We start from the raw sequence: 12,243 nt of genomic DNA, 5'->3' as shown, positions 1-12,243 counted from the left end.
AACATTTCCTGCTTAATGTCGCCTTTAGAATTTGATATTTGCTGACATTTGATAGAGAATTATGCATCAGGCAACACCATCCCATTAAACCAATCACCCAACCTTGACCACCAGTAAAACCTTAGAATGTCGCTAAACCAGGAACCTTTTCCTATATTTTCAGGCAAGGAACTGCCTACACTTAATCAGACCTATAATGCTTGTACACTATTTTCTTTCCATTGTTCTAGTAGTCTTTGGAACAATTGGGAAGACTGAAAAAGTGAAACTCACAGGAAATTTTTACATCCATTGGTGAAATGGTTTTTCATTAATATGTAATCTTATTGTGGTCTTTCTCAAGTATTCAGTTGGGCTGGAAAAACACTATTCACACATACTGCGCTGGTATACCTTACATCTATATACAGTAATGGTATAATACGTATGGAAGGCATTAAGAATAAAGATGACATGTTGGTTGAAAGTTTTATTTTACAAGCACTGACCTAAACATAAATAAAAAACTATAATATATTGAAACATTTTATAATTTATACAGCATCTATGCTTTCAAATAAAGAAAAGAATTCTGCTAATTTTGGAAACTGTTGCATGCTGTTACAAACAGCTGCTTTGTCCCAGAACAGATTACAATATACATCTAAAAAGAAACGTCTCATATTTACTTCAATGTTGTACAGTACTGAATGTGTTTCAATTCTCCATACAGGTTTATCCAGTTGAACAAGCATATCATAGAAATCATCAAATAAATTTTTCTTTACTTCCCAGATTTTCATCCATTCTCCTAGATATAATTCGAGCTCCCGCTTCTTATCATAGTCTGCAGTTCCTGAACTTTCTTCAATAGTTTCTACTGGCTCCGGCTTAACATACACTTCCCATAATGGTTCGGCCTTAACACATATTTCACATAATGGTTCGTCGCTTTCTTCAAATTCAGATTTAACAGCATTCACATATTCCTGTTTAATTTCCACAGCCTCGTAATGTATTGCCTCATCTTCATTAGAAATCGCCAGTTCTTTGCTTTGTGAGGTGTCCCTATCACTGACTACTGCACTATGGTCACTACTGCCTTGGTTCACTGCAATATTAGATACATTTACTGTTACCTCATTTGAACTTATAGTTTCATCTAATTTATTCTTTTTTGTTCTGGGATTTCCGTGAATGTGATCATTTTCATACTTTCTTTTATTTTCCTGTATATTCATATCCAATGACTTTCCACTTTCACATGATTTGCTATCACTATTTTTGTGGATTCTTTGGGCAATTTCATCACTAGTTTCACGATCTCTAATATCACAATGTGACGAAGTGTTTACTTTATTTCTATCTTTTAAAGACTTATTATTAACCTTCTCAGAATTTTTCTCTTCTCTCTTTTCATTTTGTATTTTTTTTATAACAGTCTTCAATATGTTCATCTCCAATTTCTTTTCAATCGGTTTGAGTATATTCCTTTTATGTGACTTTCCAAGATCAGTATGTTTAATGATAACCTCTTCCTGTATACTTCCATTCACCCTTTTACTTTCCTTTTGGTCTTTCGTAGTCTGCTCATTATTTTTCAGGCAATTCTTTTCTTTGGTTTTCTTGGCTTTTTCACATTCTTCCTCCATATTTCGTACACTAATTTCCTCTTTGTCAGCCATTTTTTCTTTATTTTTTTTCTTATGAGACTGGTCATCCTTCTCTCGATGTTGCTTTTCTATGGTTTCAATATTTTTAACCCTTTCTTTTCTATTACTAGCTCTCTCTGCACCATTTCCTTCCAAGATACAGGCATCATCTTTATTGCCTTTTCTTTTTTTGTTTCCATTTGTTTCTTCCTTGTTAAGACTATTCTGTACTTTTCGTTTCTCATTCTCTCTCAGTTCTGTATCCTTACCTCTCAACTTCTCTGTGTTTTCTGTTTGCTTCTTTTCCCTTGCATCAGCTGAACTGCAGTCTGCCTTTCCTACATTTTCTGATTTTTTCTTGGTATCCTCTAAGGGCTTCCGAAAATGACCTTTGTTTGATGTCTGTTTGACTAAATCTTCTTTTCTAATATCTGCAGGTATTTTTCTATCTTTACTGCAGATCATCTGTTTCATTTGTCCTTTGCTCAACATACTATTTCTCTCAGTTTCATTTGCATTATTTTTTTGATTAACTAACGTTCTTATGGTCTCCCTAATGTTATCAATATTCTCACTGTCCAGATTATCTACATAATTTGATGCATTCCTCTCATCTCCATCTGCCATTCTTTTTGTTGATGTTTTAGTGTGGCAATTAGGTAATGAATTTACTTCAGTCGCATTTTTACTTTTTGGTGTACCTACATGTCTAGGACGGGAAATTTTCAACTTGAAACCATTATCTACATTTAGGAGAGGGGACACTTTGGGACAGGTATTATCATCTTTCTGGAGGGTCACCTCTTTAGTGGTTTCTATATTAGAACTGGCTTCATTATCTTTGTGAGTACCATCTTTGTGAGTACCTTTGAAACCTGTGCCATGTTGGTGAGTCACCTTGGAGCTGGTGTCATAATTGCCTTCTTGAATCCTATTGAAATTAATGTCATCTTGAATCATATTGGAACTGGTCTCATCTTTCTGCGTCTCTTTTAGTTTCAAACTAATGTTACCTTCATGAGTCACCTTAGTACCAGTGTTATATTTGGAATTGGTGTCACCTTTATCAGTCACCTTGGAATTTCTGTCATCGTCGTGAGTCACATTGGAATTAGTGTCAATGTGTGTCACTTTGTCATCTATGTCAGTTACCTTTAAGTTAGTGCTACCTTCGTGAGTCACTTTGGTATTCTTATCACGTTTCTTGGTCACCAATGAACAGGTGGAGTCTTTGCGAGTTGTCTTGGCACTGGTATCATTTTTATGAGTCACCTTTGAACTAGTCCTAGCTTCATGAGGAACCTTAGACCTGGTGTCATCTTTGCAAGTAACCTTGGAACTGGTGTAATTTTCGCAAGTCCCCTTGGAGCTGGTGCCATCTTTGTGTGACAATTTAGAAATAGTGCAAACTTTTTGAGTCACCTTGTTGCTGGTGTCATCTTTGTGGGTCATTATTGAGCTGGTGTCATCTCTGTGAATCCTCTTGGAGCTGGTGTCATCTTTATGAGTTGCTTTGATACTAGTGCCAATTTTATGAGTCGCCTTGCAGTTGGTGTAATTTTTGTGAGTCACCTTGGAATCTGAGCCATCTTTGTGAGACACTTTGGAATTGCAGTCATCTATATGACTCCCCATGGAGCTAGTGTTATCTTTGCATGACTCTTTGGAGCTGATGTGATTTTTGAGAGTCCCCTTGGAATTAGTGTCAGCTTTATGAGTCACCTTGGGATTAGTGTCAGCTTTATGAGTCACATTGGAGTTGGTGTTATTTTTATGACTCGTCTTTGAACTAGTGTCATATTTACAAATCATGGAATTGGTGTGATTTTTGCAAGTTTCCTTGGGATTTGTATCTTTATAGGTCACCTTGGCATTGGTTTCCCCACTGTGCATAACCTTTGAGCATATATCACGTTTAAGATTAAAATTAATATCTGCACCTTCTTGGGGAATCCCATGGAGACCTAAGTTGTTATTTCTGGGAGTAGTCTTTGCACTGGTGTCATCGTTTGTAAGACTATCCTTTGAATTTCCATTGCCAACACTTTTCCTAAGAGCAGATAATAGTGATCCCACAGACAGAGGATAAACCGGACCCTCTTCCTCTTCTCCATTTAGATATTGGTTATTAATGGTTGTATTTTCACTTTTACCATTTTCTGTTAGTTGATTTAAGAGAGTCTGGCTTTCTTGAAATTCTTGCGATACTATGTATTCACTGGCTCCATTATCAAATTTCGAATGTATCACAGTAGCATTTTGCTGTCCCTGACTACTAGCTCTCTGATCACTTATGCTAGAATTTGTAGTTGTCTTTGGTATATTTTCTTGGCTTTTTTTAACTTGAGTAGCTACATTCCTTGGTATGATTTCTTTAAGCCAACAGCCTTTAAGGATAGACGACTTATTACTACTAAGTAACTTTGACAGTCCTGGTGCTCGTTTCACACAATTTTTGTTTATCTTCATCTTAGCATATTTACAATCAGTCCATTGAATGAGACCATATCTAAAATTTCTTTCATTACTTACATCACTTGACTCTACCTCAAAATTGGGACTTTCACTTATACTTGGGCTTTGTCCTTGGTTTGAAGTTTCATTTTCCTGATTTCTATGCAATTGTACTTCGTTGCAATTATATTGCTTATTTCTAAAATGGTTTACATCTCTACTACTATCGTGTAATCGGCCTACATGTATATCAAAGTCTCTTTGTGCAGCATCACTAGAACTGATAGTGTAGCTATTTCCTGTTCTTGAAAAACCCTCACTTCTCACTGGCACTATATAGGAATCACATACAGGTGGAGAAATTCTAGGGTCACGTATCCTACCACTGTTGTTTCCAGGGTTCTCAGAATACCTTTCCCAGGAATTATTATTGGATTCTTCTTGATACCTTCTGGCTTGATAAGAGTGAAATCTGCTTTGCACATTTTCTCCATATCTTTTGACAGATGACTTATCGAAGATCACGGTTTCCTCGTCGAAGCCCCTCCTCCTTTCTACACACTATAAGATAAAATATATATATATATATATATATAACTCAATATAAAAATATTTGCTAATTTAAAAAAGTAAACACATGTAAACAATTTATATCTACATGCATACATTACGTTTAAAAATACATCCATAGTGTACATAACTATCACACACTTACATGCAAATATATCAACACTTGAGTACATATAAACATATACACAAATATTTATATAGGGTGTGCTATGTATAGTATGCAGTATCTATGCAAAAGTTGATCATACAAGTACATATCAATCCATGTATCATGGGGGGGGGGGGGGTTGTGTATGCATCAGATATTAGCATGTCACAATATATAAATGAATGTGTATACATCCATTCATATATTTTGATGGGAATATACATATTTATGGCTGTAGATTGAGTATGTATATTTACTTCATAAATATATATATATACATTAGTACATATACATGCATATATACATATATGTAGGCGTGTATATTTACATGTATGCATGCTTTTGTATGTATATATATATATATATATATATAGAGAGAGAGAGAGAGAGAGAGAGAGAGAGAGAGAGGGAGAGAGAGAGAGAGAGCGAGAGAGACGGTGAATAAGTATATACATATGTATAAATACATATCTAAGTGTATAAATATGTACATAAAATTACATATGTACATAATGTGGTGGGCATTTACGATATAGGGATGGGGGGGGGGGGGGCTGTGATAAGCAATGAAGATATAAGGACAGAGAACCCTGCATGGTAAATATATCATCAAAAGGGCTGACGCTGACGGGGGCGCATAACCGCCACCACCCTTCACTTCCAGCTATGGTGGCCCCTCATTGCAAGTCGCCTGGCAGACGAGCTGCCCAAGTCGCAAATTCTAAAGGGGACCGTCCCTAAAAGGGGCGTGGCCAATTATGGGGGTGGGGGGTCTTATTGGTAAATATTTTTAATAAAATAAAAGGTCTTATGGATTTTCTTCATTTTTGGATATTTTATGTATTTTCATATTCCGCATCTTTTGGTACCATCTCTTGTTGGGGTTCCTATGTGGGGGGCGCTGCCCCTCGCAAAAAACATTTTTTTCATTTTATTTCACGTGTCTGTGCAGAACGTTCCTTGTCCCATAGGATTATGATTGTCATGAAAAAAAAATGTGAATGAACATCAATGAATTCCCAAGACATCAACCAAGCTCCTTTTTGGAAACCATTCAGAAAACGTTAGATCAAAAATACTTTGAAATACGTCTCTTATATTATCTCATATTCGTTTATCGTAGATGCTTTTCATGATGTAACAATGGGTATCACATATTTATAGGCCGATTTTACGATTTTACACGAATAAACTATATCATACTTTCTTTAATTTATTTTTTCTCGTAAATGGATTTATAATGACATAATCAATTAAGTAGTTTCAAATGAAAGCGCATACGTAAAACTATTGCAATCAGAAAAATCTAAAGCGGTGGCGACACTTGGAGCTTTGTTACGTGGGTCCCTGCAAGATGGCCTTGGACGCGCACAAACCTCCAGTCCAAGTGAATATCTATTCGTTGCGAGTATTTTTTTGGGGGGTAGATACAGACTTGTAACTGCTCATGTATTATCACCGAACCATAAACATACTTTTACGACGAATCATACCTACTATATTTTATGAGAAAGAAATTTGAAAAGTCGCATAATTATTTTTTATTTTTATCATATCATAAATCTTTCACCTTGGTATAAAACTGTTATAAGACATCTTTATCTTCCTGTGATCCATTTCAATAGGTAATGTCAAAATATAATGCATCACATTAGCTCCTGTGAAGTGAGAGTGCGGAAGGGTGAAAATCGCTGACACGGGCAGTGGGACTTTGGGTTCTGGCCTCACGCACAGCCCAATTTTTTCGCAGCGGAAGTTCATATTTATGTGGGTGATTCTATTCTCACTTACGAATATGAAACTGACCATAACTCATTTTCGACCACTTCGACCCAAAATCTCTTCCCATAGGCTTCCTCCACGCAGGTTGGTCTTGTAAAGAGACAACCTGATGGGTAGGGTCATCCACAGGGGAATGAGCTAGGTACACATATGAGTTGGTAGTCACGGATTATGCACGTAACAGGTCCCATGCCAGTCTCACGGTAGCCGTTTGGACACATGGTCTAGCCAACTGTACCCCATTAATCAGTGTAAGGACTTGTTATGAAAGGCAAGAGAACTCAAAGGCACTATACAGCATCCAGATTTTGTTTCCATAGAGCACAACTGGCAGTATCAAGTATACATCTCGGTCCTTCACCATAGGTACCAGCACCTTCAAATACTCTTACTGACCGAGTTCATGGCTCCTGCCAGACCAATCCGCCTACTGACTTCCTGGTCTGACAGCCCAGAAACATGAACTGCACTAAGGTATATAAACCTCTCCTAACAGATCCCCAAAATCCTGGACTTTGGTATTAATCAAGGACACCTGCAAGCCCAGGGGCTTTGCCTCATTGCTAAATGCAAATTCAATAGCTACTACCAGATTCCAAAGACTAAGAATTGCAACATCAATAAAGTCAAGGTCTGTGCCTTGATATTGCCCAGTGTTGCTCCATATTTGGAAAGTAGCTCTGCAAGTGTTGAAAATTGGTGCAAAGACACAGCCTTACTTCACTTATGAGTTAACAGGGAAGCTCGACAGGACCCCACCACACTTTACATCACTCACTACAAGTATATAGGCTTGATATTAATCTAATAAGCATCAAAAGTCCCGTGTCTTAGGATCTCCCACAATTCGGGATGCATAGCCGCATCTACCCTTCACTTCCACCTTTTGGGGTCCCTCATGGCAAGCCGCCAGGCAGGGACTCGGCCCATTTCGAGCTCCTCACGACAAGTTTGATTGATCTGCCAAAGCCACAACCTCCTCCACCCAGGGCTGTCTCATACAGAAACCTGGTGGGCACGTTCATCCTGGGGGATGCAAGCCAAGTGGCCCTATTGCTTGAGTTGGCGATCCCGGTTTGTGCAGGTAACAGGTCCTGTGCCAGTCTCACGGTGCAACTGTTGGTTGGACGCCTGGTCCCACCAACTGTACCCCATGATCCGGTACAAGGACATATTACAGAAGGCATCAAGACGTGACTCCAACGCACAGAACAATGTCCAGGTTTCACTACCACATAGCAAAATTGGCATTTTCAGGGCCTTAAAGACACATAGCTTGGTCCTTCTGCACAGGTACTGGCATCTCCAAATACTCTTGTCAGGAGAGTTCATGGCCCCTGCTGCCAGGCCAATCCGTCTGCTGACTTCCTGGTCTGACATCCTAGAGTTGTGAACTACACTACCAAGGTATGTAAAGCTCTCTTGTGAATACAATGTCCTCGCCGCAAGCACATACCGACTGAACAGGTTCTAGTAAGTCCCCAAAGTCCTGGATCTTCTTGGTCCAGGAGACCTCTAACCCCTGGGGCTTCCCTTTATTACTAAATGCATCGAGAGCCACCACTAATGATTCCAAGAACTGATAGAATAACAATATCTTCAGCAAAGTCAAGGTCGGTGACCTTGATATTGCCCAGAGTTGCTCCACAATGACTTTAAACAGTTCTACCTAGTATCCAGTCCATGCAGGTGTTGAAGTGTTGGTGCAAGAACACAGCCTTGCCTCACTCCTGAACAGGAAAGAAGCTCAACAGGCCCCCACCACACTTTACAGCACTTTCAGTACCAGTATACAGACTTGCTATCAGTCCAATAATCCTTGTTGAAATTCCTCTCAGTCACAGGATCTCCTAGTGATTCCCGATGCACCGTATCAAACGCCTTCTTGAGGTCGATGTCGGCTGCAAGCAGCCTACGCCCGAACTCACGACAGCGCTCTACAGTGACTCGGTGCAAGGATATGGTCAATTGTGGAATTACCAGGAGTGAATCCAGATTGCTCCGGCCTCTGCCTTAGTAGATGGTCTCTGATATGTCTCAGAAGGATGTGGGCAAGAACCTTGCCTGGTATACTGAGCAGTGTGATGCCTCGGTGATTGCTACAGTCCCATCGGTTCCCCTTCCCTTTCCAGAGAGGGATGACCACACCCCTCAATAGGTCAGGGGAAATGGTACCGGACCGCCAGATGGCAGCCAGGACAGCATACAACCCATGCGCCATAGATTCCCCACCAGCTATTAACAGTTCAGCTGGAATGCCGCAAATACCAACTGCTTTGCCACTTTCCAGCTTGGATATTGCCCCCCTAACTTCAGTCAGGGAGGGTGGTCCTCACTGATGGGTGGGTCCGGCAACGGAATCACGGCACTACCCGCATCCAAGTTAACTGTTGGTGGGTCAACCTGGTACAGCTGCTCAAAATAATCAGCCCAACATTCACGCACTGCAACAAGATCTGAGACGATCTGGCCACTTACTAAGCGAACCACTGTCACCTGAGAAGAGGGCTTGGAGTTCAGCTTTCTCAGGGCTTGGTATGCTGGACGAAGGTCATTTACCAAGAAATGGCCTTCTACCTCTTCAAAACTCCTAACTGCTCCTTTTCCCTTCTGAACAGTGACTAAGTTCTGCACACCTGAGAATTATGCAAATCCCGATCCCCTGTCAGACAAGCCGCACGACAAGCATCTGTGGCATCCAGTCTCCTGCAAGGTAAAATTCTGTCTTGCTCTCAGGCATTCACTTGAGCTGCATCAAGAATTTTGCACTTGAAGGTGTCCCACAGAAGTACAGGGTCCCTCAGATTTTCGAGCACTGCAAAACGACCAGAGACTGCTTCAGCAAACCCCCGGGCACCCTCCCCCTCCCTCAACCTAAGTGAAACACCCTGGGGCGATCATTGGGCTGCTGGGGAGTTTTGAAGTGGACCTTAAGGGTAGCCACAACCAATCTATGGTCAGTACCACAGAACTCGGCACTCCTATACACCCTGCAGTTCAGAAGGATCCTCTGAGTGCTATCAAGTATGTGGTCAATCTCCTTGGCTGCATTACCTGCATCGCTGTACCAAGTCCAACGATGTGGGTCTGGGCACTGGTACCAGCAGCCAGAAATCCTCAGTTTCTAGGACCTAGAAAAGTCCCGGAAAAGGAGGGTATTCTCACTACCGGTATCAGTTCCTAAGCCATGGGGATCCACAGATATCTCATAGCCAGCTCGATCACAGCCAGATACCACACTGAAGTCACCCAGAACAATATGAATATCTAGCCGGGGACACCTGTCTGACACAGATGCTAGTTTGGCATAGAATATCTCTTTCACATCAAGTTTACAAACATCGGGAGGAGTGCACAGAGCAATAAAAAACCTGAAGCCACATGCTTGCTTCAGTCTCATTATCATTATACGCTCATCGACTGGAGTAACCTCTACTACCGAGGGCTAGAGTCTACTGGAGATGGCCATGGCTACTACCTGGAGATAGTGATCATTGCTATGGCCTGACCAGTAGTAGGTATAGCCACCTACACTAATCATACCGGAAGACCAAGCCTCTCAACCAGTCAGGGGGAATCGAACTGGACTGCCTGATAGCAGCCAGGAAACCATGCAAGCCCCATGTCATTGGCTCACCCCCAGCTTTCAGCAGTTCAGCAGGGGTATCACATTTGCCTGCATATTCCCCACCTTTTAGCTTAGTAGGGCACAGGTATTACATCCCTTTCATCTAGGGTAACTGGGGTGTCTACCAGATAAAATTGCTCAAAATACTCAGCCCACCAACCCCAACATGATCTGAGATTATTCATCCATCCACTGAGCAGAATATAGAAATCCATAAGGAAGATATTGGAGTTCAGTTTTCTCAGTGCTTGGTTAGCAGGACAAAGGCATTTACTTGGAAATGGTTTTCTACCTCCTTAGTAAGAATCCTGATTCTATTCCTTGTCCCTTCTCAGCATAGTCCATGCTCTGTTCACCAAGTAACAGTGTAAATTCTGATTGCCATTCAGAGAGGCCATGCGACATGCATCTGTGGCCTCCATCTCCAGCAAAGATAAATTCTGCCCCGTCCTCGGACGTTCACCAATAGAATCCTGGGGTGCATCGAGTGTTTCATACTTTAAGGAATCCCATAGAGCTAAAGGGTATGTCAGGTTTTCAAGCACTGTTAACCGATCAGGGATTACTATGGCAGATCTCTTCCCCCAATTTGTGTAAGTTAAACACCCTAGAGAGGCCATTAGAGAGACAGGGGGATTTGAAGTGAACTCACAGGGTTGCTACAACCAATTTATGGTCAGTGCCATAGAATTCGGCACTCCAGTACACCCTGCAGTTCTGAAGGATCCTCCAGTAAGTGCTAACGAGGATGTGGTCAATCTCCTTGGCCACAATACCTACATTGCTATACCAAGTCCAGCATTGTTGGTTGGAGCACTGATAGCTGGAGCCGCTTTAAATCCTCTTTCTCTGGGACCTAACAAAGTCCCAGAGGAGGCTGTTCTCACTTCTGAGATCAGCTCCCGAGTCATGGGGACCGACAAGCATCTTGTAGCCAGCTCATTCAGATACCACACTGAAGGTAACTCAACTCCCAACCACTTCAGTTCCCCCAATAACTGGGGTAATCTCTCATCCTGCTGTAAAGGCCGAATGTTCCTAGGTCCCACCCAAAAAGCCCACCTATGGTTAAACCTTGAGTTGCCAGATGCCACCTCTGCCAAAGTTGCCCTATATAAAAGGGGGCGGCAGGCTGTGAGATCCGTCATCCGCCAGTGGAGTTCCAGAGGGCTTTGCCCCATAGGCCTCAGATTGGGGTGGCAGCTGCCAGAGCACAGGTGGAACGAGTAACTCTCATTCCCATCCTATGCATCAGCAATTGCCCTCCCCATGGGACCCACAGCCCATGTCACTTGCTGGGTGAGAGGGGCAGTTTCCCTCTCCCTGGCATTTCCAATTATATTAAGCATTGCCGACTTTCGTCTGGGGGAGGACTGGTAAGGCCCAACTCACCCGAGCCTCCCATTTATCCCAGGGGGAAAGGGGAAGAGCCAGGATGTGTCCACATGCCAGTGGGCCATGATTCAGTACCTCTGGGGCCTCCTGCTGCTTCAATATCCACAGTTTTGCCTGGGACCTTAAAGTACCCAGTTCATACATATATGTATACATACATATCACAAAAAGTTTACTCCCTTGTTTTAAGCAGTATATGCTTTTGCATGATATGACAACAGGGGTGTACTAAACACAGGTGTACTAAATCATAGCACTAGCCCAACGGTCACTGTCTAATATAACCAGCCACTGGCTAGTAAAATGTACTTCTTAGCTAACCCAGTGGAGGTGCACAGCGACACGAGTCATGCAGCACACTGTTGAGTCATGCACATGAGTGTTTAATTAACCTAGTGTTAAATTCAATATTGAGGTCAATAAAACTTGCAGCCAAGTAAAAAAAACTTAATTTACTAGCCCAGAGGGCTATTTAAATAAAACCTGAAACTTGTGCAAGACCTGACTATACAGGATCATAATGTAAAGCAAGTCCCTTCTTCAAGTCAAAAATGACTCCAAGGAATTTTTCTGAGGTTATATGGATGTATTCTGAAGGTTGAGTAATGACCTGGATAAATGATTTGAAATGGATC

At 41.5% G+C, this 12,243-nt stretch overlaps 1 protein-coding gene across 20 annotated transcripts in view; it reads right to left on the bottom strand.

The window, feature by feature from the left end:
- Nucleotides 1-456: 456 nt before the first annotated feature.
- Nucleotides 457-12,243, bottom strand: part of LOC113814515 (enolase-phosphatase E1-like) — a 40,460-nt gene continuing 28,673 nt past the window's right edge. For all 20 annotated transcript variants that reach the window (XM_070139214.1, XM_070139204.1, XM_070139217.1 and 17 more), the window contains one exon: nt 457-4,646. In XM_070139214.1, coding sequence (XP_069995315.1) covers nt 534-4,646 — 4,113 coding nt within the window. In that variant the 3' untranslated portion in view covers nt 457-533. The remainder of the gene's footprint in view (nt 4,647-12,243) is intronic.

The sequence above is a fragment of the Penaeus vannamei genome, chromosome 25 (assembly GCF_042767895.1).
Source record: "Penaeus vannamei isolate JL-2024 chromosome 25, ASM4276789v1, whole genome shotgun sequence".
Lineage (NCBI taxonomy): Eukaryota > Metazoa > Arthropoda > Malacostraca > Decapoda > Penaeidae > Penaeus > Penaeus vannamei.
This window is presented reverse-complemented; position numbering and strand designations above follow the sequence as displayed.